Raw genomic sequence first — 27,567 nt, forward strand, 5'->3', positions numbered from 1 at the left:
AAAAATATCTTCCAAGTGTGAGATGTAGGGTCCTATTTAAAAACAAACCTAATTGTTTAGCATTGCAGTTATACAAATGAATATTCCACTGGTATTCATCATTACTTACCTCGCGATGTCCTCTGCTCACCTGCTGGCAGCCTATCGCTAATGCGCATGAGCGACGGTCTGACTGCACATGTGCACGACTGTTCATCCCGACAGGGATCCGGCAGTGCCTGGAAGGCTTCGCTGGAGGGGCTGCTGCCAGGTCCCCACTGCCAGCAATGGGGACCTGCATCGCTCCCGCCATCTAAAGATGGCGAGAGCGATACAGTGACAAACAGCTGTAAAATACAGACTTTAAATACAGAAAGGATGACCTAGCCACATTAGCAAGTGTTAAAGGGGTTATGCATCATTGGTAAATGCGGCCCCTAGTGAGCCATGTTAAATCAAAGAAAGGAAATAACTTCATTTAACCTATCCACTTACAAATATTACAACACACACTAAAGTACATATCGCGCATATCGCAGCCAAATAGACCAGGTTTAGCCATCTAAAGTCAGCGCGTCCAAACTGCATTTTGACTATTTCATCTCGCCACCTCAGGAGGGTGCGAGCAGAAATCATGCTATCGCACCTGTCAGCCGGACCACACCTGTGTGAATTACGGAGCTGAACACTATATATAAAAGTGGGCATGTCACCTATGCTATGGAGGCATCTATTTTGCCTGGTGATGCAATATTAAAATATAGCTTATCAATTAACTATTAACAAATACCACAAAGGCAGGCCTTAATGATTATTAACGAGGCAGTACCTCAGTAAGTCAATGGTTTCTAGCACATTGACAGGCATCATATTGGTACAGCCTAGAGAAAGGATGTTTCCATAATGTGCAGGCAGCATGTGCCATGTATTGGCAGAAACAAGCTGTGTACATGAGAAACTTTATGACAAAAGAAATCTTTATGGGAGTAAAAAAACACAGGCTTCTGATTTGGTCTGAACAATAGCGTGGGATAACCATCACAGGATCTGCAGGTTATTCCAACAGATAATTTACACAATGGGGCAGATTCAATTAGCCCATGCAATGTTTTTCTAACCTTAGCATACCATGAGGTTCTGTCGGGCCCCAATGTCTTCAACATTACAGCACAAAACAAAACGGAGGTTTATGTTTTAGAGCTAATTACATCAGGAATGCTATGCGTGTTACAGTAGTACTGCCAGTTAAAAGTTTAACTAAGCTGCTTCTTCCTTTTAGCAGAGGCCCGGAAACTTCAAGCTGAAATGTGATAGCGCCCAGCAATTTGGTCGGGTGTAGCCGTTTTACGCAGCTAAACCCAACCTCATTGGGCACAATATTCTAATCAATTGAATCTCACCCCACAATCTTCTGTCACTTTAGACGGAAGATTGGGCACGAGAAAACAATTGAATTCCGCACCAGGTGTTGATATGGAAAATGCTCTATTTGGTGGTGTGGATGGATCTGCTCTTTAATTAATTGAACTGGTACACAATTGAAGAACTTAATATCAGAAATAGCAATAACAAAGTTGTTTGTCTATTGTGTGGCACAAAGAGGGTATCAATATAACCCTTTGAGACCGCTACTTTAAAAATACTTGCAAATAAAGTACAGAGTAATTGAATAGCTACAAATAAAGCAAAACACAGTGAAGTGACAAAGGACATTACAGATTAACCCGATATAGGGGGGGGGGGGGTGTACTAGGTGATAGCGGGCCACTGGGCTCTGAGACCAGGATGTGTGGTGCCCCCAGTGTGAATGGCACAAATATTTCATATAATTGGATTTGTACTCATCCGATCATTTTGGAAATGGAACGACATGACTATACCTTAATAGACCACTGTAGCATAGAATTTATCAAATAGAACTTACTCCTGCATATCTATACACCAATTCACAAAGTATATTTAGTCTTTCAAACTAAGGGGAATTATCTTATCACATTTGCACATCCAGTCTAAAGTGACCCCCCCTGGGGGGTGCAAGCTGAAATGTCAGCTGATCGCTCCCATCAGGAGCAACAATTGAATAGCTCCATCAGGTGCGTAGGTGGCTGCAAACAATTGAATTCCGCCCCGAATGCCTCAACAGATTTACTGGGTATATACAAAGGCCAGGATCAGTTATTTTGCATAATTAAACATTTAAAGTCACACCGCCACCCATAATTGTTCTGGCCATCAGGTGAGTGCCTGGTTCTTCAATCAGCTTATTCATTAACAAGGAGGTTAGTTACTACCATAACTGGACACCTATCACATCAGCAGGGCTCCACACACCCATGTAGCGCACCAACACACCATAAAAATATATATTTATTTAAACAATCACCACTGAAGAACAGAGCTACCATGATTTCTGTATAATTGGTCTAGTAAACCAAAAAATAAAAGTTTTGAACTAAAAAGGTAGCGACAAGAAGGGGAAAAGGACAAAAAAAAATGAAAAATACACAGTTTGCCAGAAGGGTAAACCTGTATTCCCATAATATAGAAGAAACATGTCTGGTATCATGAATGCACATCATGGTCACAACTATTGGAATATCTAGTAAATACCCATATATAAAAAGTTTGAATGAAATTACAATAGGAAGTTGTGCAGCTTACATATCAGTAAAAATTAATAATAGAAAACAATGGAAACATTTGAATTTTGGGAAATAACTTTGCTGAAAAAAAAAAAAAAGGTCAAATGTAAAAAGTTTACAGGTCTACAACAGTCTCTCCCAGGCTATTCCGGCATGTTTTGGTTGGTATTCAGCAATCTTTGCCTCATAGGGCTGTATCCTTCAACAGCACTAAACGAAAAACTTAAAGCTCACAAAGGGAGTGTGGTTGTCTAGCAGCACTACTGGCGTGACCGAGGATCCAGATCACTAGTCTTATTATACATTGTGTGTGTGTGTCTCACTGCATTTTATGGAGCCTCGCACCCTTTGTTTGTGGTCTGTACATTTACTCTGAACCATAAATAATGCTGGAAGGAGTTTAGCAGCTTTGCTTTAATATCACATGGCGCACAGCAACACAAAAAGTGACGCAAATACCGTAAGTCAGACAGGAGAGACCCCTTGTTTACATCGCAAGGGCACCCCATGCCCACCCTGGGCAACCCCAAATCACCCTGAGCCACACGTGAGGAGCGCAGCCACCCCACTGCACACACTTTGCTGAACTTCTACAGCCATCCTGTTATTATTCATGGCCGGCCTGTGGCCGCAACAGCCTGTGCAACTTGGCGCCCGTAAGGACAAGCATGACCACACTGCTCCTGCCCAGCCTCAGTACCACACATCTGCGGGTCTCACCCAAGAAACGTATGTGACCACTATCACCTGAAGGACAGCAGCTAAGCTAGTTCCCCTCGCCGCCCGTAACCCCCGCACCATATACCCCAGCGGACGATACTCACCGACACCATATACGTCCCTCTTCACTCCTCGCACTCGACAGTTTCAGGGCCCGGGAATAGGCGGAGCCGCTGGCGCTGTGAGAACCAATCCAAAGTGCTAATTGGTTGTCTAACCCCATGTGACATATTTTAACCAAGGAAAGGTAAGCTCAAACCAGCGCCAACCGCCGCTAGTGAAACACAGCCACGTGACTGATGAGGGAGGAAGGGGGCGTGGTGTTGGTCATTTTCACTGGGCATGCCCAGAATGCGTACGTAACTACGTATACTGTCTCGTCTCAGTATCTTTCTAATAACGTTTTATTCATAACGGTAAGTAAGTTCCGAATGTGTTTTTGTGTTGGGGGGGGATCATGTCTGTAGCATTATGTAGAGTTTATGGCACCATGGCGTTACCTGTGTTTGATTCCCCATAACTATTGTATAATTTGTGTTATTTGCAATGGGCTGTATTTGCCACATAGCTCTCTGGCATTCGCTTCAGCCTGCAGAGCCTCCAGGAAGACCGTGGCCACTTGGCACACACAATGCTGAGTCTGCCCTAGTAGGGATGGCCATCGAAGTTAACTAGTTTTGTCATCGATGGCAGAGAACCAATGGTTCTCCGCCATCGATGGATGAGAGGGAGCAGCAATCTCCTTGATTATACCTTACCCCCATTATGAAGATGCTATATATCAATACAAACGGAGATATTTACATTCAAATGGGATCATTTGTATAATTTCCCTGTATTGGTTATAAGGCACAAAGATCCTTATGGCTACATGTATTTTCTAGAAAGTATCAGTGTAATTTCATCAATAAGTAAATCTTACCAACTGCTTTGGGGCTCATTTCCATTTGGATGTAAGTCTAGCGTTCCCGCTAGGCTGTTTTAGCGGGGCGCGGCGCCCTGCCCTCTTTCTGGAAGGCAAAAAGCGCCCTGCCCTCCAGAAGGAGGGCAAAAAGCGCCCTGCCCTAACAGCCTACGGGAACTGTCTTCACTCACGGGTCGCAGTGTCCCGCGGGTGAAGAAATGTGCGGTGACCCGGTCACCGCCGGAGAATAGAGGCCGGGCGCATGCGCACGGCATCTATTCTCCCTGTCTGCAGGGCTTGGGGGCTGCCCAGCGTGTCCGTAAGTGCCGGGCACGCCCCCAAGAGTGACGAAAAGGGGACGCGTCTTATAGACATGCCCCTTTTTGATGACCACGCCCCCTTCTCGGTCGCGCGTGCACGAACGTGCCCTCTCTAGCTCCGGCGCCCTGCCTCGCGCCGGAGCTAGAATGAACAGTATAAGTCTCAGGTGTAGCAGTACACGTCCACTTTACTGCCACGTTCATGTGTTGGTTTCACAATCTCCCTGTAATACTTTTTCAAAAGTAGGCAAGTATGGGTCAACCCTTTTCGTGACCAGGGTTGAAATGCCGGGTTGCTCGACCCGGCTTATTTCAACCTAGCCCTTTCACATTGCACAGTAACCCAGGTTATTGCTTGCGTTCACGTGCAGTAACCCAGGTTCACGTGCAGTAACCCAGGTTATTGCCAGGTGGGGCAGATGTAAAATGTTCAGAGAGATTTAGATTTGGGAGGGGTGCAGCAGCTGGACTGTAGATCATTCTGATGAGGATGGGACCTGGCAGGCTAGCATCATGTCGTTAGGCCACTCCCCTATCTGCAAAATACCGCAATTCACGGGTCAGTTGAGAGGGGGCATGGCCAGATGACTTAATTCTAATGGAATCTCATCAAATTGGCTCTGTCTCCTCCCTTTTGATCCACAAATCACAGAATTTTTCCACAAGGATGTGGGGCTTAATAAAATGGTGCCTGCTCTCGAGTCTGTTAGGGGGGTTTCTGGGTATTCAGAAACCCCCCCTGCGTGCGCTAGTGCCCTGAGCGCTATTAAGCTGATCTCTATGAGTGCAGAGATCAGCTGCAGCAGGGGGGGCTAGTCATCTTTGTCCCCTGCAGTGGTGTATTCAGGGGGGGCGGTCACCAGGGCACGTGCCCACCCTGTTGCTTTTAGGGATCCCCCCCCCCTCTGTATTATGATGATCCTCAGATCGCTGTCTGAGTTATCTGAGGAAACATCAGGGAACAGCCCCAGAAGCTACACTCCCAGTGCTCTGCCTCAGTCAGATCAGAAGAGAGGAAGTGTGTTCCGCGATGTACTGTTCCAAAATGGCACATTGTATCCACCAACATTGCAAGTTTTCCTTCACAAAGAAAAGCTGCCACTGTCAGCATTACTGTAAATTACTGATATGTTTGCAGCAGTGGCACATCGCACAGAATTTAATTTACCCATTATTTGAACTTCAAGATGTGATTATTACATATATCTTTTCCAGACAGGCCTGTAACCTTCCAGGATGTCTACAAGCCCCAACGGAACTTGGAACACCTTTGGAGCAGGAATGCAGGAACCTGCAGCAAGTTCTCAGGGCTGCAAGTGAAGTTAGGACATAACTTATTTTGGCCTTGTATATTGAATGTACTTTTTGTTTGGGATTGCACATGACAATGTCACAATCATTATGTTGACATTGCCTATGTCAGAGCCACATTGCCGGTACATGTATGCCTGAACTATTAAAATGTTACTTATTTTAATGGTGTTGCTAACCTAACTTTAAACATGCTATAAAACCAGAACACCATGTTAATGTCTTAGGTGTTTTTTTTTGCAAAAGGCAAACTGATCAGAATGACTCAAACTCAAATTACTTACTGGTGCAATTCTTCCTAGAGTTCACATTACCTTATCTGTTACAAAGACATAGGTATGCCTGATTCAGAGATGGACACAATACACACAGCAGCTGCAATGAGTAAATACGCTAAAGCTGCAGGAGGCGTCTTGTGTTAATAGACACCTACTGCTTGTGTGATCCACTGCTTAATCCAAAGACGCAGTATCAGATCATCTGCGAAAACATCGGCCATCTGAGTAACCCTAAGGTTACTCAGAATATCTGTCTCACATCAGTAGCCTCACACATCGGAAGACACACAGTGGCGATGGCACTCCCAGAAAGCTGGACGATGACCCCGTTTTCAGGAACGCTGGCCAGCACCACACGCTCCCCTCCCAAATGGCCACAGACTATCAATCAGGCTGCAACTTAGGGGGCACTGCGTACAACGACAGTGGCCCCTTCTGCACATGCACAGTCCTGCCTCCATCAGAGTTGTACACAAACCATCGGGTTAGCATAAAACTCTGAATCAGGCCTCAGAGCACTATATTAAAGAGAACTTGGCTTAGAAATTCATTTAACTCCTCTTCATCACCTGAAATTTTGCTGTAAACGCTGGTCTCAATGAGAGTTAATGCAGATTTTAGTTTGCAGCTCCAGACTAGGGGGTCTATGTACTAAGCAGTGATAAGTGACAGAGTGAAAAGTGATAAGTCTGTGATAAGTGCCAGCCAATCAGCTTCCAACTGTCATCTCACAGGCTGTGTTTGAAAAATTACAGTTGGGAGCTTATTGGCTGGCATTTATCACAGACTTATCACTTTTCACTCTGTCACTTATCACTGCTTAGTACATAGACCCCTAGGTGTAAAGTGCAGTACCCCTGGGACATCCCTCCCTATGAATAATAATCTATATAGAGTTTTTAAATAGTAAAATATTGTCAATAATTACATTTTTCTTGACATTTTCTCTAAAAAGCAGAACAATGGGTTTATTGATGTTGGATATGTACTGTATGTTGAGGTGTTACATTGATGGGAATGGGGTTTTTGAAGTTGCAGATGGGAGTTGCACGTGTTTTCCTACCTTTTTACAAACTTGCATATACACACTTAAAAATTAAATACATTTTATTGTAGCCCAAAATACTGTAAAGACTTTAAGTTACTGAAAATCCACTTGCTGGTTATAATTTTTCCACCATGAATAAAAAATGAATAAATCAACAACTTGACAGTATTTAACTGCCCCTAATGTTATGTCCACTAACAGGCTCCTACACTGTCCTGCTATCTAATTTACCACTCTTTTTGTGTGCTTATCATAGTTCAAAAACTGTAGAATTAACGCATGACATTCACAATTTGCCATTTTTAATTGAATTGTGCTTGTACAGGGAGCACAAATTCCATGAAATTCTTTTAGGGTGGGATGAACAATCTGTGGATTGGGCAATGCTATTGGTAACCTGTATTTTGGTTGATTTATTTGTATCCTTACTAGTTTGATTATTCATATCTTCACATATTGCTTATCCCACCCATAGTAAATTGTGCAGCTGCCTTGCCTGGTACATGGATTGGATGAATAATCTATGGAATTTATGATTCTGTTTGTATATCCCCATAGTGTAATCACCTATCTGTGTATTGCTCATTACACCCATTGTGAACTATGTAGTGCGCCAAAGATGCCTGCCTCGTCTGGTACTGTCACGGATGGGGTAAACAATCTGTGGACTAGATGATTCTGTGGGCATTTTGTATTTTGTTTATCACATGTGGTATTCATCCACTGTAACTATTGCAGTATGCCTAAACAAGCTTCTAATAGGGTGTGTTGGAATTGGTATGAAATACCGCCAGCCGCATGGCCGGCGGTTCGATTCCCGTCACCGGCAGCCCGACTGGAGCAGAGTGCGACGCAGCGGAAGCCCGACAGCGCTGGAAATCCCGATCGTGGATAGGTAAGTATCCACTAACCTAACCCCCCTAACCCTAACCCTCCTTAGGGGTGCCTAACCCTAACTTCCCCCCCAAGTGCCTAACCCTAATCCCCCCTCTAAGTGCCTAACCCTAACCACCCCCTTCCCTGCTGCCTAAACCTAAGTCCCCCGGGGGGGTGCCTAACCCTAAGTCCCCCCCGGGGGTGCCTAACCCTAACCCTCCCTTCCCCTAGCCTAACCCTAACCTTCCCTTCCCCTAGCCTAACCCTAAGTCCCCCCCAGGAGCCCTAAACCTAACCCTCCCCCCCCCCCCCCCACGGCTGTCCGCTCGCGGCGCCCGGCATCACTACGATCGTGATGCCGGGCGCCGGTCTCCCGGCGTCGGGGAAATGCGGGCGTCTGCATGTAGACGCCCGGCATTTCACCCTTGCCGGGATAAGACAGTCGGGAAGCCGGCTGCCGGTATTTAGGCAGTCGGTTTCCCGATTGCCTCCCGGTGTGTTAACATAATTGGCCAGTATTTGCAAAAATAATACAATGCTCTTTGCAGACAGACATTTTTCCTGAATCACTAATGGAAGCAATTGTTAGATCCTGACTGTAACTACAGACCGGCATCAAACTTTCCTTTGCTGAGAAAGGTTATTGAGAAACTGATTGCAACTCAACTGTAATCCCATCTGTCAACCCATGATATTTATGATCCTTTCCAATCAGGATTCAGGAGACAACATAGTACTGAAACAGCCCTGCTGTGTGTGATTAATAATCTTCTGATAGCAAGAGACAGAGGTGAATGTTAATTCTTAGTCATTCTGGATTTTTCTGAAGCATTTGATTCAGGGGACAGCACAGTTTATAGCGAGTTCAAGTCATTTCTCCTGACAAAGAGTATCTTCAGAAATATATTCGTCACCAGTGCCACTGGCATATGGTATTCCATAATGTTTTTTTCTGTCTCCCATGCTTTTTGCAGTATACATGCTAAAACTCTGTAAAATAATCAGACGTTGTGGCCTAGTCTACTATTGGTCTGCAGATGATACACAACTGTCCTTTGCTCCAGGTACTGAGAACCCAATGCAAGTCTTAAATGGCTGTCTAACTGAGCTCCAGGAGTGGATGAGTGCTAGTTGGCTGCGACTCGATCCTGATAAAATAGATGTTCTTATGATAGGACCTGACCGTCAAAGGACAGGACTACAGCATAGACAGCTAACTGGGTTTAAGCTTGGGGATTCAGAGTTGCAATATACTGAACATGTACAGAATTTTGGTGTTGTACTGTTTGTGGCTTTACAAACATCTGGGGCCATACAAGGTCAAATCCTCATTCTTTCATCTGAGGAACCAGGAGCCAGAATCAACATTTAATTCCCTCAGAAGATCTGCCTACACTCATACATGTATTTGCATCATCACACTTTATTGCAATGCCCTTTACCTGGGTCTCCCAGCAAAAGATGTCCAACGCTTGCGGCTGATACAAAATGCAGGAGCCAGGCTGCTAACTAATCATCCTTGTGCCTGCTACATAACACCTATTCTCTACTCCCTTCACTGGCTACCTGTAAGATGGCAAATCTATTTCAAGATTGAATTACTTACTTTCAAAGTCCTACATAACCAGAGTCCAAGGCACCCGATTCCTTACTGCCCTACTCGCTTACTTTGGTCTACGAGTACAGATAAATGACTATTAGCAGTACTTAGAATCTCCCGAAATTCATTTGATGGTAGAGTTTTTAGCTTTGTGGCTCCAACTCAGGAACTCAAATCCTCGCACATTACAAGAGGCCTCTCATCTAGAAAACTTCAAAACAGACTCAATATTTACCTGTTCACTGAATTATTTAATTAATGCTCCTTTAGGTTCTAAAGAATATATAACCCAAATGCTTAGCTCTCTTTTCTATACACTATTAATATTTAAGCTTATTTTGTTTTGTTTTTTGTTTGTTTTTTTATGCAAATGTAAAGCAATTTGAGCCCCTTTGGGAGAAGAGGGCTATATAAATAATATTATTCTTATTATGAAGTCTAAATCATATCCTTGGTATATTATACTATATGGTATGAATAACTAGAATACAGCTTTATTCATAAAGGTACATAGCACATCTGGACATAAAGCAGCTGTCACACCGGGACACTGAAGGGGCAAGTCAAATAGGCGCAGGCTAATACGAAAACTGTATGAAATACCGCCGGCCGCATGGCGGTTCGATTCCCGGCAGCGGCACCCCAACAGATGAACAGATCCCGGCAGTGGCAGCCCGACAGCGCTGGAAATCCCGATCGTCCTCAGGTAATAACTAACCTAACCCCCATAACTCTAACCCTCCTTAGGGGTGCCTAACCCTAACCTCCCCCACCCCCAAGTGCCTAACCCTAACCCCTCCCCTGCTGCCTAAACCTAATTCCCCCGGGGGGGTGCCTAACCCTCCCTCCCCCTAGCCTAACCCTAAGTCCCCCCCGGGTGCGCTAAAACTAACCCTCCCCCCCGCGGCTGTCCGCTCGCGGCGCCCGGCATCTAGATATAGACGCCTGTCATTTAACCCACGCCGGGATAAAGCAGTCGGGAAGCCGGCTGTCGGGATCACGTCAGCCGGTTTCCCGATTGCATCCCGGCTAATACATATACATTTAGGGGCCGAATTGATTACACACGAGTGTCATTGAAGTTTCTGGTGGCTTTGTGGGATATGTCTTCAGAAGCCGATTTCTGTTTGCAGCCTATGGATGTGCGAGCTGGGATAAGTGTACCATAATTGCCCTAATAATATGCAGCTCATTTAATTGGGGCGATTTAATGATCTGCAATTATAAGTACAATAATTGTTCCCAAAAAAACAAGCAAGATTTTGAACCTTCTTAGAACCTAGCTCTGAATATAAACTGCTTCTGAATGTCAATTTTGCTTAATATCAGTCTATTATAATTGTAAAGACTGATACTCAGCTTCTTCCAAAGTTAGCACTGACTTTCTAAATTGATTGCCAATGCCAATGAATTGTCCAAAACAAGCATGTTACATCAATTAATTCATTGCCACAGGGCACATATAGAAAGTCACTGATAGTTTACGGAACAGACAACCAGCTCCAGCATGAGCTTATATACGCATTTTTCCTTTTAGTGACCGCACCAGCAGCCTGGGCCACCATTGGTTGGGGGAGGGGGTACAGGTGGTACCCATGTAAGGGACCCAGGCAGAGAGCAGGGGCCTCTTACATAAACCCATGGAAAGAACGTTTAGACATCATACTCCACAAAGGTGATTTAAAGTTCTCCACTTATTAAGAATAAAAGAGACTTTTTGATACCTGGTTTTCACCTACTTTAGGTGAGTGTGATAACAAAGTGTGATAAGAATACAGGATTGTTGATAGTATCAGACCTTTTCTTTATATGTGAGAAGAAAATAAAAAGATAACTTCCATATGCCTCTGTGTTATACAATATAGAAGATTGTCATATTACAACATCCACCCGTTTATATCAGGGATAAATAAACCTTTGAATACATGAATATCATCTATTTTAGATGAATATGACCATTAAGTGGGATACATATTGAATTATTATTATTATTATTTGCAGTAGAGGCCTGGCAGAGCATCACCAGGGATGAAACCCAGCGTCTGGTGATGTCTATGCGTTCCAGACTTCAGGCTGTAATTGCCTGCAAAGGATTTGCAACAAAGTATTAAAAAGCGAAAGTTAGATTTAGGATTGTTTAGTTTGTCCCATTACTTTTGGCCCCTTAAAAAGTGGGAGGCCCATATAGAAACCGTTGTAATTAATACACTGTTCACATGATTTGGATGTAATTACCCTCAAATTAAATCTGAAAGTCTGCAGTTAAAGCACATCTTGTTTGTTTCATTTCAAAGCCATTGTGGTGGTGAATAGAGGCCAAAATATGAAAATTCTATCAATGTCCCAATATTTATGCACCTGACTATACCACCCTAACCGTCTTCTCTTATTGTAAAACCATACAGGGAGTAAAAGAACCAGGAGGTTTTTATTACACAAACTTCACATAGGGGGAGATGTAGCAGGCCTATTAATGGAGCTGATTCCGAGTCGTACACAGAGTGGCTGTAGTTGTGTGCAGCCATGGGAGCCAGATTTACTGTCTTATGCTAATGTGAGAATCAGTAGAGGTAATGTGCGGGTTTGTGCATGTGCAAACGGAAACCAGTACCGCCCACTGATTTTACGCCAGCCGCAACCATTATCATTAGTATACGAGCTTGCACCCACCGCACGCTAAGTACAAGAGATCCGGCAGCAACAGGCTTCCCTTCCCCATACACACAACTCAGAATCACACTAAGGCCCTGATTCAGAGCCGGACGCTCTGACCAGAGCGCTCGCTCTGAATCAGGGCCGTCCTATTTAAATGTGGTGCGGCCTTTTGGACGCTCGCATAGCTGTGGGTTACCACCCACAGCTTATGCGAGCGTCCATGATGATGGTCGCGATGGTCAAGACCATCGGGCTTGCGACGAGACCCTGCGGTAGGGTCTCCTGGCCGCAAGCCCTGGAGTGATTTTGGCTCTATCAGACGTCCCATGGGAACGCCTCCGTCTGGCAGCCACGCCCACCAAAGGGGGCGTGCTGTCAGTCACCATCGACAGCACGCCCCCTTTGGTGCGAGACCCGCAGAGACAGCTTGGCTGTCGCTGTCCGGGTCTCGCGCATGCGCACGACTGAGCTCCCTCCGTCGTGCGTATGTGCATTGGGGTAACATCGACCCGCTTGCGAGTGTCCTGCGCTCGCGAGCAGGTCTGAATGAGACCCTAAGAGCGGTATCAAATTAGCCCCGAGCATTGTTCAGGCACTAAGTGACCCCCGCATTTGGAGAAAAACGGGGATTTTTCTCAGATTTTCGCCTATGGTTTTTTTCACCCTATCCTATTATTTTGGCCGAAATAATAGGATAGTTCTCCCGAAAACACATAGGTGCCGCGATAAGCTCACACACCTATGTGTTTTCACCTTTTTTTTCAGGTGAAAAAACGTCAGTTAACGTGGACGACACTCCCACAAGTCAGGGTGGTTGCGTGCCATCACATTGTCACACACCACTTCCCACCCTATTACATGGATAGACCTGGCTCTAAATAGGACAGAGATACGCAAAAATGTGTATATTCGCATCTGTGCAGGCACTGTATGCAAACAATCACCATTTGCATCCGTGGACATAGACCTGCCTGATTCAGAATCATGCCCAAAGAGTGGAGAAGTTACTTTTAGCAACCAATTAGCTTCTAGTTAGCATTTATCAAGTACATTCTATATAATGATAGGTAGAAGCTGGGTGGTTGTTTTGTGCAACTTGCACTTGTGCAATTAGTTTCGTACCCGCGATAAAGTTTTGCATGCTGGACTTTGCCTACATCGCGTATTTTAGCAGCGGAAAACTTATCATGCGCGTACCCGCTATTCGCCCTATTCAATTCTAAAATACGTGAAAACAGTGACACGCGAAGTCAGAACAGGCGGAAAGTGCTGTCAGAATCGGGGAAATCAGCCTAAACCCCCCAAACAGATGCAGAAACATTGGGGATCAATGTAGTAAGTGCCCGATTAGCCCTAATAAAACTGGGGGTACTTAAGTTGGTACAATTGCCTCTAATTAGCGTCTTTGCACAAGTGGTGAAGAATGGCATAAAGCAGTATTTTCTGGAGAAAATAAGTAGTCCTGGCAAATTTGGGGTACCTGAAAATGGGTGCTAGCATCTTTTAATGTCTCTAAAGTGAAGTTTTAATAAAAATTAAATTCCTCCCTCATAAGAGCACCTGCAACCCCAAAAACACTTGACCCCTTCTTAGAGCACCCCCAGAACCTTATTTCGCTAGTTTGCAAACTTGTCCCCCCACTTTGTGCTTTTTTGCCCCCAAATTCAAAGTACTTTTTTGGGGTGTTCTTTTTTTTTTCCTGCAATATTTAGACACAGTTGTCCTTTCTGGGGCTGTTCCCAGGGGTCTGAGTGGTTTCCCCACCGTTGCACCTAAAATAAAAAATGTTGCACTTCTTTTCTCCTGCTATTCAGAGGCGAATCTTTTTCACCTATTTCCACATATGCGAAAAGCAGATGGAATTGAATACAGAGATAAGTTTCCGACAGGTGAAAAGACCTAATCGGCTGATACTTTTTCGCGGATCCCGGCTTTTCACTTCCAATTGAATACGGCCCATAATGTTTTACATATCTATGTTAATACAGAGAATACTATTTATATCTAAACATTATGTTTCAGTGACTAAATACCCCCATAACTCCTCACATCTTGTCACACTTTTATGTCTCTATTTCTTAGTCTGGACCATTCAGGTAATTTCTATTATGACTTAACCAGAATATCCCTATCACATATACATGCTCTTTCCTGAGACTCTACTGTGTACTGAATATTCTCATAACAAAAGCAAACTGGAAGGGGACCTTTACCTATGGTTTAATTAATACCGGCTGTGAGGGCACCATGCTACAACCTATGCTTAAGGTGCCCACACACATAGCGATGTGTTCTCTATCCCACGATATGTACGATTTCCCCTGAACTCTCCTCCGGGAGCTCCCCGGCAGTCGTGGTCACGATTTGGAGTAAAAAATGTCCAATCTGACATAAGATCTATCGTGCATCCAGTGCATTGTGTCCCAGATTGGCAAATCTGCCCTGCAGCACGGCAGATTTGAAGATGCGAGGTACGTTAGAGCGGGGACCCGCATCGGCATCGTGCATAGAAACTCACGATTTGTCCTCAGGATTCGTCAAAATTGGCCAAATCGGGTAAAAAATGGCTGTGTGTGGCCATTTGTACTAGGCCTCACAAGCTCAGATATAAGCCCTGCTAGCAGCACAGCAAAAAAACTACACACAATCCGGCTGTAGCTCTTCCGGCAAGCCCCTCCCCATACGTGACGTCATTTTGCTAGAGCAGCCAATAGAGCACTTATAGGTCTCCAGAAAAATGGCTACTGCGATGTTACTGGAATGATGGTAGAGTGAATTGGAATACGTCCTGTATCATCATTCACTTCCTATAATCTGCAGTTGTCACATCCGGGGTAATCCTGGGGACGAGCTCGTCATCCTAAGAGCCCTGTGTTACTGTGTGAACAGTAGTGTGAGCAGGACCAGGCCCCAGCACGGGGACCACCCGCCACTGGCCGTAGAATGAGCAGCGCCAAGCGGAAAGAGGAGCACCCCGTGTCCAATGGGGGAGTGAAGGCGAAAGTGTCCCCATGGAGTAAAGCACTGAGAGTGGACGCAGCCTGGGAGGACAAGGTGCGTTTCCCCCTCCCCCAACCTGCCAGCCGGGCAGCTGTATTTGTTGTGCTGGGACAGTTCCCCTGCTCAATCTGCTGTGCAATATGTATCATAGTCCTGCAGTACTGCCATTAGACCTTCGCACGTTTCTGATGGTTCCTTGTAAAGCACTATAGGCATACATTGCCAAATATTTTGTTCTGTTCATACAGTGTTAATAATGATTAATTGATATTTTCTGGAATGACCCCTTGTGTCTCTGTGCTCATAGGCAAGTCTTTCCTCCACAGAGGATTATATGCACAGATTAGAGATTCACTGTAGTTAGAAGTGCTGACTGCAGACATTTAGCACCATGTGGTGTAATTCTTTCTTAAGCCACTAAGGCTAAGCACAGAAACAGTAAAGACCTTGAATGTAATGAAGCAGCCCCTTGCTTTGTGGTGATCACCTTCTTATACCTCTCTTCTGTTCCAACTCTAGGATGAGTTCCTGGATGTCATCTACTGGATGCGGCAGATCTTGGCTATCGTGTTGGGGGTGATATGGGGTATTGTCCCTTTGAAGGGTTTTATAGGAATAGCTATGTAAGTATTATCAGAACTTGAGTGATATTTAGTCATAGCTGAAATTATCGGTGCTCAAGCATTTTCATGTTAAGGATGAAATTAAATTTCAGTTCTCTCAACCCCAGTGCACAAAATGGGAAATATTTTAAAACCTACTTATTTTGGACTTTAATAATCTTTTACTATATATAATAATAGCACTTTGTGTTTTGGCTTAAAATATGTTTGGTGCATGTCTTGTTCGTACAGTGTTAAAATTGTTCATAGGAACTCTCATTGGGGTGAATTAAAGCAGTATTACCATGTATGGAGTAACTTGATTCCCCCCTGCATGTGAACTGTTTATTAATTAGAAAATTTTAAAGAACACTTTGGTAACCCAGACATGTATAATGTCTGCATTCCAGAAACCATTCTGTCTCTTAAGTTGCCAACTGATGCTGAATAAGTCAGTTAATATAGATTTTCTAATATACTTACTAATATGTTTGCTAGTAAAACATCAGTGGCATTTTAGTTATTTTACCATGGTAATCCTTTTAGCATTTTGTTAATGGATACTGACCTCCCTTTACCTTATTTGTGTTGTATGCCACACAGAAAGAAAACTAAGACCTATGAGTATTTTCACATTTAAAGTAAAGATATTTCTGTGCGAGGTGCAAGATTTGATTGCACACAGCAACTAGCCATGATAGGTCTCTGGTGCTCTCCACTGGTTTGGGTATAGGAGGTCGACATTGACGATGTCACCAGTGAGTATGTCAACCTCTCAATGACTGCGCTGGGATCCCGACACTGGTGAAATGCTACTTGCAGCATTTGACTCCCATGAGTATTATAACTCTAAAGATGCCAGTAAGCGGCATGTTTAAAGTAATTTCTACTTCAGGGTCCACAGGGTTGACCTTGGGGTATAGCTGGATCTGGATCCATGGGCACCACGCAGTTAAAGCTTTAGCTGCTCCCAGGATGCACTTGGGTCCGTCCTCCTCTATACCCCGCCCCCGAGCCACAGCACCTCAGTTTGAGTTGGTGCCCGGCCGGAGTCGGGTCACCTGCGCAGGGGGGCAGCAGTAGCAGCCCCCAAAAGCTTTCTATTTAAAAAAAATAAAATAAAAGAGCCTGTTAGATTTTTCTTTTAAAACAGAGGCTCTAGTGTGGCAGCGACGGGCTGTCTATGCAGACGCCCACGCTGCCACTCTCCTTCCCCGCTGGCGACGCCAGTACTGCACTGGGGATCGCAGCGGGGGGCGCCAGGGTCCGTACTAGCTGGACTCTGGGTCCCTCCCTGGACTGCTGCCGGAGTCGCCGGGGATAAGGTAAGCCGCGAGTCGCCGATTAGCGGCGGCTCGCGGGTATTGCCTGCACATGCAGTCCTTTGCCCCCGGTCCTAGGGGACAGACCGGGGGCCGCTAGCGGCGGCGGCGGGCTCCCCCTCTGAGGAGGAATACCCCGTGGGACCACTAGACCACCAGGGATATATTGGCAAGCGGGAAGCCGGCATGCCCTGGGGTTAATAGGCTAGCCAGGGGAGGAAGCCTTCCCTGTCTTGCGGCTCCTCCCCTCAGCTCAGCGCGCCTTTTAGCACGCAGTCTGGCGTCGCTGAGCTGCAGACTCTTCGGCCACTCCTCCTCTGAGGTCTCTGGTGGCCATTTTCTCTGTGGCAACGCAGATCTCAGGGAGCACGCGGACTGGTCCCCCTGTGTACCTCTCCCCCGATTTAAGGACAGCGTACACAGCACTATAGCCCTCCCAGACACTGAATCTGGGCAGGTTGATTGTAGTGGAAAGGTGCAGTGAGTATATCTTCTCTGCATGGTATGTGACTTTTGCTACAGCTGCCTGTCTGCTTATTTTCCGCTTACTGTCAGCTTATACAGACCTCACCTATATAAATCACGTATTTGTGAGGTTCGTCACATACAGTTGTGTGCTACACAGTGCCATATTGTGGGGTGTTGTTCAGCACACCAGTGAGTGCGTTTTCTTCTGCCCTGTTGCCAGATATATTTTTTGACTATATAATATATTCTGTCATGTCAGACGAGGAGGTTGAGCGCTCAGTGGCTCCGATGTTGGCCTCCTGCAGACTCTGTTCTGCAGGAGTGGATAGGGAGGATTTGTCACAGGATGGCCTGTGTAGTCGGTGCCAGGTGGCTCCTGGCCCATCCAGACCTTCTCTGATGCAGGAACCACCGTGGGCGATGTTTTCTCAAGTGCTGGTGTCTATTGCGGACTGTCTGTCGGTCCCGACTGCTCTCCCTACTAGGGCGTTACCCCAGCTGACCATCCCCCATTCCCCGGGTGTCCCGCAGTTGTTGCGGAGTCCTCCTGGGTCTCAGTCTGTGGGTCCATATACGGGGTTGCCTATGTATATACAGGCTTCCCCTGTGTCGCAGCAGCCTGCGGTACCTTTTCAGGCCCCTATGGCGACTCCTCCACCCTAGGTGGATGTGCTCTCCAACTCCGTGCAAAATTTGGCGGCCGCATCCTCGGCTTTTCAGTCAATGTTGCAGACTGACCTGCCTTCTAGGGTTTCAAAACGCCCACTCATGGCGCGGGCGGCTCAGGTATCGGACTCAGAGGGTTCCTCAGATGATGGGGAGGTCCCTGATGACACTGACTCGGACGCCTCGGTCCAGGAAATGGATACCAAGTCGTCCATTAATGTGCGAGCACTGGTTAGGGCGGTGCGAGCCATTCTTATAGAGGATGAGGCACCGGCTCCTAAGTCGAAGTATCCTAGTTTAAAAAAAACTAAGGTGGTTTCTGCGCTGTTTCCCCTGTCGGATCAGTTGACGGATCATATGGCGGTAGCTTGGCAGGCGCCCAGTAAGAGATTCCTTCCTCAGAAGCGGTTGGCTTCTAATTATCCCTTCCCTGAGGCACATTGTAAAAAATGGGAAACTCCACCGGCGGTGGATTCCCATGTCACCCGTTTAATAAGGAGCTCTACTTTGCCATTACCGTCTATATCCTCGCTGAAGGATCCCACGGACAGGAAAGTTGAGACTTGCTTAAAGTCTATTTACTCCCTCTCCGTGGCGGTGGCCCGACCGTCCATGGCCATCTCCTGGGTGGCCAAGGCCATTGAGGGGTGGGCCAATGCATTGGAAGATACCTTCCCGGACGACGCTCCGGATGTCCAGAGGGCATTGTTGGGTCAGATGAGGGACGCTGCTTCTTACATTGGGGAAGCCTCTTTAGATGCTAGTTTGCTGACTTCGCAGGTATCGGCTGCAGCGGTGTCTGCCCGCCGATCCTTATGGTTGCGGTCCTGGAGAGCGGACTCTGATTCAAAGAAAGGCCTGGAGGCCTTACCTTTCAATGGGGAATTACTATTTGGTCCGGACTTGGACAAAATAGTGGATACCCTGGCTAAATCCAAGTCTGCTTTCCTCCCTTCGGCGGTACTGCCTGCTAAGGTTCGGAGTTCGGCTTTTCGTTCCTTTCGGGTTCAGGGTAAGGCAAAAGGTCAGTCCTTCCCGAGACAGTCGGCGAGTAAGACTGCCTCTAAACCCAAGAAGCAAGCCTGGAGTGCTCGGCGCCCTTCTTCCAAGCAGGAAGATAGACCTGCGGCCTGATGGGACGGGCCTCCCTCTGGAGGACCTCAGAGTGGGAGGCCGACTTCTTCGATTTGCCCAGTGCTGGCACAATACCACCACAGATGCCTGGGTTCGAGAAGTGGTCTCCCAGGGGTACGCCCTGTCTTTTCGGCACAGACCACCCCACCAGTTTTTCTGCACGAGTCCTTCTCAGGACAAGACCAAGGCTTTACAGATTCAGGAGGCTATAGAGTCCTTGCTGAAAGCAGGGGTCATTGTTCCCGTTCCTCAATCACAACGAGGGACGGGGTATTATTCGTCTCTGTTTCTGGTGCAGAAACCCAATGGTTCTCATCGCCCTATCCTCAACTTGTAGTCTCTGAACAAATTCCTCAGAGTTCCCAAGTTCAGGATGGAAACGTTACGTTCCATCATTCTGGCGATGGAACCGGGGGATTACATGGTGTCCCTGGATATCCAGGACACTTACCTCCATGTTCCGATAGCACCTTCGCACCAGCGGTATCTGAGGTTCGCTATCCTTCAACACCACTGTCAGTTCCGGGCGCTACCCTTTGGTCTCTCCACGGCACCGAGGGTGTTCACGAAGATTATGGCGGTCATGGCCGCACATCTTTGGAACCAGAATGTACGGCTGCTGCCGTATCTGGACGACCTCCTGTTGCTGGCGAGCTCCCCGGAGGTACTGCTTCAACATCTCCACCTGACGATCGCTTGCCTGCAAGCACACGGGTGGTTGATAAATTGGAAAAAGTCCTCCCAGATTCCATCACAGCGGATGGTTCATTTGGGAGCCCTGCTGGATTCGCGTCAGCAAAGGATCTTCCTGACTCCGGAGAAGGTCGCCTCCCTACAGCTGCGGATACGCAGTTGCCTGAGCAGTCGCCGCCTGTCGGTCCATTCGGCTATGAGAGTTCTGGGGTCCATGGTGTCGACATTCGACATGGTGGAATTTGCCCAGTTCCATTCCCGGCCCCTGCAGGGGCTGATTCTATCGGAATGGAACGGGTTACCTCACCGGATCCGCTCTCAGGTGCTGGTGTTGTCTCCGGACGTTCGACAATCTTTGGCTTGGTGGCTTCAGACAGCTCATCTGGTCGAGGGGCGCACCTTTTGGATCCCGGACTGGGTCCTGCTCACGACGGATGCCAGTCTCCGGGGTTGGGGGGCAGTGACCGGCTCATTGTCTCTCCAGGGTCGTTGGTCTGCGGAAGAAGCACTTCTTCCCATCAACATCCTGAAACTGCGGGCAGTATACAGAGCCCTGCAGTCATCTGGCCCCGCTCTTCACGGAAGGGCAGTACAGGTGCAGTCCGACAACGCCACCACGGTGGCGTATATCAACCATCAAGGAGGAACTCTCAGTCGGGCAGCGATGTCAGAGGTGTCTCGCATCCTGACTTGGGCGGAGGGTCACATTCCAGCGATCTCGGCGGTCTTCATCCCCGGAGTCCTCAATTGGGAAGCGGACTTCCTCAGCCGTCACGACGTGCATCCCGGGGAATGGTCGCTTCACCCAGAGGTGTTTCAGCTACTCGTGGACAGGTGGGGACTGCCGGAGCTGGACTTAATGGCCTCCCGTCACAATCACAAGTTGCCTGTTTACGGGTCAAGGACAAGAGACGCAGGCGCAAGTCTGGTGGACGCGCTGTCGGTGAAATGGACGTTTCACCTGGCGTATCTGTTTCCTCCGATATCCCTACTTCCTCGGGTTCTGCGGAAATTCAAGCAGGACGGCGGCACGCTCGTGCTGGTAGCTCCGGCGTGGCCCAGACGTCCTTGGTACTCCGATCTCAGGAGCCTCTCCATCGACGCTCCGTACCTTCTTCCTCAGCGTCGGGACCTGTTGTCTCAGGGGCCCTGCCTTTACCCGGATCTGGGTCGGCTGTTTTTGACGGCGTGGCTCTTGAGACAGCCGTCTTGAGGTCTCGGGGCTTCTCCAGTTCGGTTATTGGTACCATGCTCAGGGCACGCAAGCCTGCTTCAGCACGGATTTATCACAGGGTGTGGCACACTTACTTTCAGTGGTGTGAGTCCAGACATTATGATCCTCAGGTGTTCCGAGTTTCTAGGATCTTGGAATTTCTTCAATCAGGATTGGACCTCGGCTTACGCCTTGCATCTCTGAAGGTTCATGTGTCCGCCTTGTCCGTGTGGTTTCAACGGCGGATTGCAATACTACCGGATGTTCACACCTTTTTCCAAGGTGTTCTCAGGATCCAGCCTCCCTTTGTGCCTCCTGTGGCTCCTTGGGACTTGGCGGTGGTTCTACTGGTCCTGCAGGGTCCTCCGTTTGAGCCTCTTGAGTCGGTGGAGCTCAAGTGGCTGACATTTAAGACTGTTTTTCTCCTGGCAATTGCTTCGGCCAGGAGGGTGTCTGAATTGGGGGCGCTTTCCTGTCGACCACCTTTCCTGATTTTTCACCAGGACAGAGCGGTGCTCCGCACTCGTTAGGTTTTTGCCCAAAGTGGTCTCGAAGTTCCACATTAATCAGGAACTTGTTGTGCCAGCTTTTCAGTCCCCTGATCTTTCAACTGGTGAGACTTCCTTAGATGTGGTCCGGGCGCTTAGAATTTATGTGGACTGGACGGCTTCGGTTAGGAAGTCTGATTCCTTGTTTATCCTCTTTGGTTTTCACAAGAGGGGTTGGCCTGCCAACAAACAAACGTTAGCCCGTTGGCTTCGTTCCGTTATTTGTGAGGCTTATGCACAGGAGGGTTTACCTGTGCCAGCCTCTGTTAAGGCTCATTCCACTCGTTCTGTGGGTCCCTCTTGGGCTGCTAGATGTGGCGCCTCTGCTGTTCAGCTGTGTAAGGCGGCCACTTGGTCTTCAATTCAAGCGTTTTTGAGGTTCTATGCATTTGACACCTTCGCCTCTCAGGATGCATCCTTTGGGCGCCGGGTGCTCCTTTCAGCACAGGAGCGTCCCCGCCCTTAGTTGAACTGCTTTGGGACATCCCCAAGGTCAACCCTGTGGACCCCTATGGACCCTGAAGTAGAAAACAAGAGATATGGTAAGAACTTACCTTTGTTATCTCTGTTTCTACGCAGTCCATAGGGTCCACAGGGCGCCCGCCCTGACGCTCCTGGCTTCAAATGGGCTGTGTGGCTGGTCACCGGTTTTCCGTCTCCCATTTCTGTGAGTATGGTTTCTTGTGTGTTCCAGTCTTCCTTCTCTCTGTTTAGTCTCCTCCTCCGGCCTTGGCTGCTTACCAACTGAGGTGCTGTGGCTCGGGGGTAGGGTATAGAGGAGGACGGACCCAAGTGCATCCTGGGTGCAGCTAAAGCTTTAACTGCGTGGTGCCCATGGATCCAGATCCAGCTATACCCCAAGGTCAACCCTGTGGACCCTATGGACTTCGTAGAAACAGAGATAACAAAGGTAAGTTCTTACCATATCTCTTGTTATTATGCTGTAAGTAGCATTTAACCTGTGTCGGGATCGTGACACTGGCATAGTGAGGTTGACAAAGTAACTAGTCTAATCGTCACTGACGTCCTCCTGACTGCATACCCCCTCCTCTTCTGCCCTCTCTCCTTCTTCCCCGTAATTAAATGTCTGATAAGTAAATAAAGCATTTCTGTTTTACTGGATAAATGTGGGTACCTAGGAGCTTATAGTACACACATTAAAGATCTGAAAAGACAACAAAACCTCAAGTTCTGGTTGTAACACACTGTCCCACCATGGACTGAAAGTCTTTACCACAAACATACATTTGTCTTTAACTAGCTATCCACACCTGCTTCGCACGGGAGCAATTTTGAATTTACGGTGATAGTCTTTTCTTTAACCAAGGTCTTGTAAGATTGCCTCCTGACATTAACACAAAAAGTTTGTTTTGACGTGACACGCAAAAGGGCCACGTAAAGTAGTTCATGCAATAAACAGTCTCCGCTTAAAAATTAATTATATATATATATATATATATATATTAGTAAGCAGGGCTTTAATATTTCTGGAGAAGCCAAATATTACGTATCAATTTCTACATGGTATAAAATAAAGTTCATTGTTGTGATATATCTTTAGCGGTTTATGCTAAGAAAGCACTCTGACATTGACTTGTTTTATTTAAATCATCACTGCCTGGCTCCCTTTTGTCATACATTAATGTTTCATACACCTAAACATTCCTCAACAAATGCTCTGTAGAATAATTAAATGTAATTGAGAATAGACTAAGTTAGCTGTTGCAGAAAAAGAATAGTATAGTAATAACATAGTTAATAGTAATGCTAACGTTTTTCTTCCATTTTGTTTGGACAGATTTTGTGTAATAAACGCCGGCGTACTCTACCTGTATTTTAGCAGCTTCCAGCGAGTAGATGAGGAAGAGTATGGTGGGACCTGGGAGCTAACAAAGGAAGGATTTATGACCTCATTTGCTCTCTTCTTGGTATGTTTTCTTACATTTAAAAATATTTACAGGATTGTTAAACTGTTTCAGACATGTATGTTGCCTGTACTATTTTTTCTGTCTATTACATGTGTGTACTGCATACCAGAAGGCTCCGTTATGAATCTTAGTTGGGTAAAACTCCAGGAATTCTTTCAAAGGAATATTGAAGGGATTAATGGCTTGTGTATAAGAGAGAGGGGAATCCCAATTGACACTCTATAAGTAACTTTGAACAGTGTTTATCACATAGGTGGTAGGTAAGTGGATCACAGATTGAGACATAGGGCCTGATAGCAGTGGACAGAATTGCAAATCTGCACGCAAGCAGCTTTGCAATAATAGTAATGCAGCAGGAGGTGTCATGCTTCCTGTATGCATTAATGTTTCCGAGCTGCGTCCATGGACGCAGCATCAAAACATTTGCGTGTCCCCTGGCCGACTGAGTGACCATGGGGTCACGCAGACCGGCCATTGCAGATGAGGGAAAGAGGCCAGGAAATCTGCGTCAGCTGACTGCGGTCCTAGCCTCTTCACAAAACAGCAACGACATGCCTCTTTGTTGGCAGTCAAGTTGCCACACTGCATGCGATCACGCAGGACCCATTCTGCACATGTGCAAAGCGGTTCCTGTACACGCGCAGATTCCCGATTTATCAGGAATCTGCGTTCAGCAGTACACCTCCGTGTACTGCTGAACGGGGGCCCTAGTGTAAAGTGCAGTGTCCCGCAGCAGCACAGAGTATTGATATGAGGCTTCTGTCACACTGATGCAAGCATTCTGGTGTCAAATGCATCTCTGTATGAAATCAAATTCTTGTATCTAACCTTTCTAGCAGGGTAGTCCATTTACATTTAAAGTAGGGATGTGCAGGCTCGGATAGGTTCGAGTTTGCACGGCGAGTTCGGATTTTTCCCTCCAAAAAACAGAACTCAGAAAGAGGCTAAACGTCATCTTGCATGGACAAACATCATAATTCCTGGACAAAAGTCCAGGAATGATGATGTTTGTCCATGCAAGATGACGTTTAGCCTCTTTCTGAGTTCAGATTTTTCCCTCCAAAAAAACGGAACTCGGCGTGCAAACTCGAACCTATCCGAGCCTGCACATCCCTAATTTAAAGAGGTAAAGTAGATAACAATAGTGTATACCAGGGCCATAACTAGGCTTGTGTGCATGGCTATTGGGATGGCGTCGATGCCCCACAGTAACTGCATGTGGCTTGCAGGGTGCCTGGAACGCCTCACTGTAGCCAATAGCACTACTGCAGAGCCGCTTATAGCCTGTGGAGCTGCACTCCGGACAGTGCTCCACTTCCTAGACCCAGTAGCCCGCCCCCTAGGCATAATGTTATGTGTTTATTTTTACACTTTATTTATAGGGCAACAAAAGTGGTTTGCAGCGCCGTACAAAGGGCAAACAATAAGACAGCGCAAAGTAAAGCAGTACAGTAACCAGGACATAACATCATACAAGTAACAACGCCTCACTTCTAAGTACTCAAAACAGCTACCGAAACAAGTGGTCTGGTTGGAGCATTCAGCATAAGCTGAAACCTGTATCCATTAGTGTGAGTGGAACTAACAGGTTTAGAGACACTGAAAGAAGTGCAAAAGCCACAAACAAGTAGAATACAGGGACAGAGGGCCATGGAGGAGGTGTAGAGTGTAGGTGGTGTGCAAGGAAAAAAGGCTGCTCCTAAGAGCTTACGATCTACAGGGAAGGGGGGAGACAAATGGATAACATTAGGAATGAGCTAAAGTACACGGGGAGAAAGCCAGCGTTAGTGGAGGGCAGGAAGCAAGAGTGGTAGAGATGGGGGGTGCAGGTGGGTGAGGTAAGCTATGTAGTGACATGATCGATGGACTGGTACGCTTTTATAAACTGGTGGCTTTTCAATGCCCGTTTGAAGCTATTCAGGGAGATTGTTACAGTGGATGGGGGCAGCATGGGAGAGATCTTGGATTCGGAAGTGAGAGCCAACGTTTGTTGGAGAACAGGGATGGGGTGGGAGGCAGTATGTACGGAGATGAGGTTGGATATGTAGGGAGCAATGGAATTGTAGAGGGCCTTGTACATTAGGGTATGGAGTTTGAAGAGGGTTCTATATGGGGAGAGGCAGATATGGAGTGGCAGGAGAGGAAGATGAGCCTAGCTGCAGAGTTGAGAACACATCTGAGAGGAGCGAGATGAGACTGCACCAGTAAGGGAAAGGTTGCAGCAGTCTAGAGGAGGAATGATCATTGAGTGGACAATAGTTTGTGGCATCTTGGGAGAAGAGAGGTCTAATGCAAGCGATGTTGCATAGCTGGAACCGACAGGATTGGGCAAGAGATTGAATGTGGGGGGCGAAGGAGAGGAAGGAGTAAAGAGTGACACCCAGGCAGAGGGGCTGGCACAGGGCACACTGCCACCCTGTTACTGCGCTGGGAAGATTTGTGTATGAAACCATTATGAAATACATCTGTTCAATTTTAAATTATATTGATTAGCTGAACAGTTCTGTGCTTCATATATGTATTCAATATGCTATGATGAGATTTCTAATGAAAGTGTTATCTATAATATTGTTCACAAAGAAGTACTGTATGTTTAACACAAAAAAAAAAAATACATACCCATAATGATGTTTTAACTCCTAAATGTTTCCTCCTCTTCTTCATAGGTGGTCTGGGTTATTTTTTACACTGCAGTTCACTTTGATTGACAATAATTTTTATCTCTCCTTTTGCCAAATCCTTTTTTTTTTTTTTTTGTGAAGAAAATCCATCATGTTATTTTTAATAAAAGTCCATCAATAGCAACAAAGGACATTTCAGCGGAGAGAGAACGGGACGGAGGTCTTTTTTTTTTTTTTTCTTTCTTAAATCATTGAATTTTGTCCTAGCTTTATGACGCTCAGGCAGCAGGAGCACTGTGCTGCCATGACCGGAGATGTCGGCGTACTTTTTACATGGTGACATCTATAACTCTTCTTCCACTGCCTCAGGGGCCTCAAACACTTTTTTTTTTTTTTTTTTTTTAATTTTACATTTTCTTTTCATTATTATTCATCTCGTCCACATTTCCAAATTGGCAACATCTTCATCTTCTCCACTTACCCGCTAAAGGCATGAAGGACAAATAGTGGAACGTACTCCATGTTTAACAGTCCCAGCTCAAGCATTGGATCCCTGTGAATATTTTAATTAAGAAATGGTAGAGACTTTCAGCTCCTACTTGTTTTTGCATTCATGTAGGAAAGGGTTAACCTCTTTGATATTAAACAGCAGAAGATAATTTTTTTGCAGCTTTGATGTGACTGAAGGGCCTCCCCGTATGTGTTTTTTAACTTTATTAAATGTTTTCTTATAACATTGCCCGGTGGTACCACAATGCATTGCAGCTGCTCCGGACCCAGTGGATGGGTAAGGGTTTGATCCTGCCCTCACACAAAGCTACACAGTATTTGAACACAACTTGTTATTTAGCCTGGTGTGAATGTGTTTTACAATAAAATCTGATTTATTGAACTGTCTTTTTGCTGTGTAATTACCCTAATCTATTACGACCACATGAGGTGCTGCTGTCATGATCCATAAACCTATTTTATATATGGTACTGAGCTAATCTTTAGTTTTGGAAGAAAGTTGGTGATTGTAACTCTAGTGTAAGGTAGA

General features: G+C 46.3%; 2 protein-coding genes and 1 long non-coding RNA gene across 4 annotated transcripts in view; 2 read left to right on the forward strand and 1 right to left on the reverse strand.

Moving 5' to 3' along the window:
- Positions 1-3,565, reverse strand: part of ZHX3 (zinc fingers and homeoboxes 3) — a 32,364-nt gene extending 28,799 nt beyond the window's left edge. Inside the window, exon 1 of the mRNA XM_088480629.1 lies at positions 3,446-3,565. The gene's annotated coding sequence lies outside the window, so the exon portion shown is untranslated. The remainder of the gene's footprint in view (positions 1-3,445) is intronic.
- A 49-nt stretch (positions 3,566-3,614) lies between these two features.
- On the forward strand, positions 3,615-6,089 carry LOC148514921 (uncharacterized). The gene is made up of 2 exons (XR_015879436.1): positions 3,615-3,757; positions 5,781-6,089. It is a non-coding gene; the product is annotated as an uncharacterized LOC148514921 (long non-coding RNA).
- A 9,064-nt stretch (positions 6,090-15,153) lies between these two features.
- RAB5IF (RAB5 interacting factor) lies at positions 15,154-27,425 on the forward strand. 2 transcript variants are annotated; one of them, XM_088480630.1, is made up of 4 exons: positions 15,154-15,387; positions 15,853-15,956; positions 23,778-23,907; positions 26,574-27,425. In XM_088480630.1, the coding sequence occupies exons 1-4, from the start codon at positions 15,277-15,279 to the stop codon at positions 26,613-26,615; spliced, it is 387 nt and encodes a 128-aa protein (XP_088336756.1). In that variant the 5' UTR covers positions 15,154-15,276; the 3' UTR covers positions 26,616-27,425. The 2 variants fall into 2 exon arrangements, with proteins under 2 accessions (XP_088336756.1, XP_088336757.1); XM_088480631.1 differs by having other exon boundaries at positions 23,820-23,907.
- The last annotated feature ends 142 nt before the right edge of the window (positions 27,426-27,567 follow it).

Source organism: Taudactylus pleione, unplaced genomic scaffold, assembly GCF_031769625.1.
Source record: "Taudactylus pleione unplaced genomic scaffold, aTauple2 ptg000256l, whole genome shotgun sequence".
NCBI lineage: Eukaryota > Metazoa > Chordata > Amphibia > Anura > Myobatrachidae > Taudactylus > Taudactylus pleione.

Excerpts from the sequence above, each read along its gene's own strand:
- RAB5IF (XM_088480630.1), top strand. The coding sequence starts at position 15,277 with ATGAGCAGCGCCAAGCGGAAAGAGGAGCACCCCGTGTCCAATGGGGGA. Across the intron at positions 15,388-15,852 it reads ACGCAGCCTGGGAGGACAAG|GATGAGTTCCTGGATGTCAT; the intron begins GTGCGTTTCCCC and ends TTCCAACTCTAG. Across the intron at positions 23,908-26,573 it reads CCTCATTTGCTCTCTTCTTG|GTGGTCTGGGTTATTTTTTA; the intron begins GTATGTTTTCTT and ends TCTTCTTCATAG.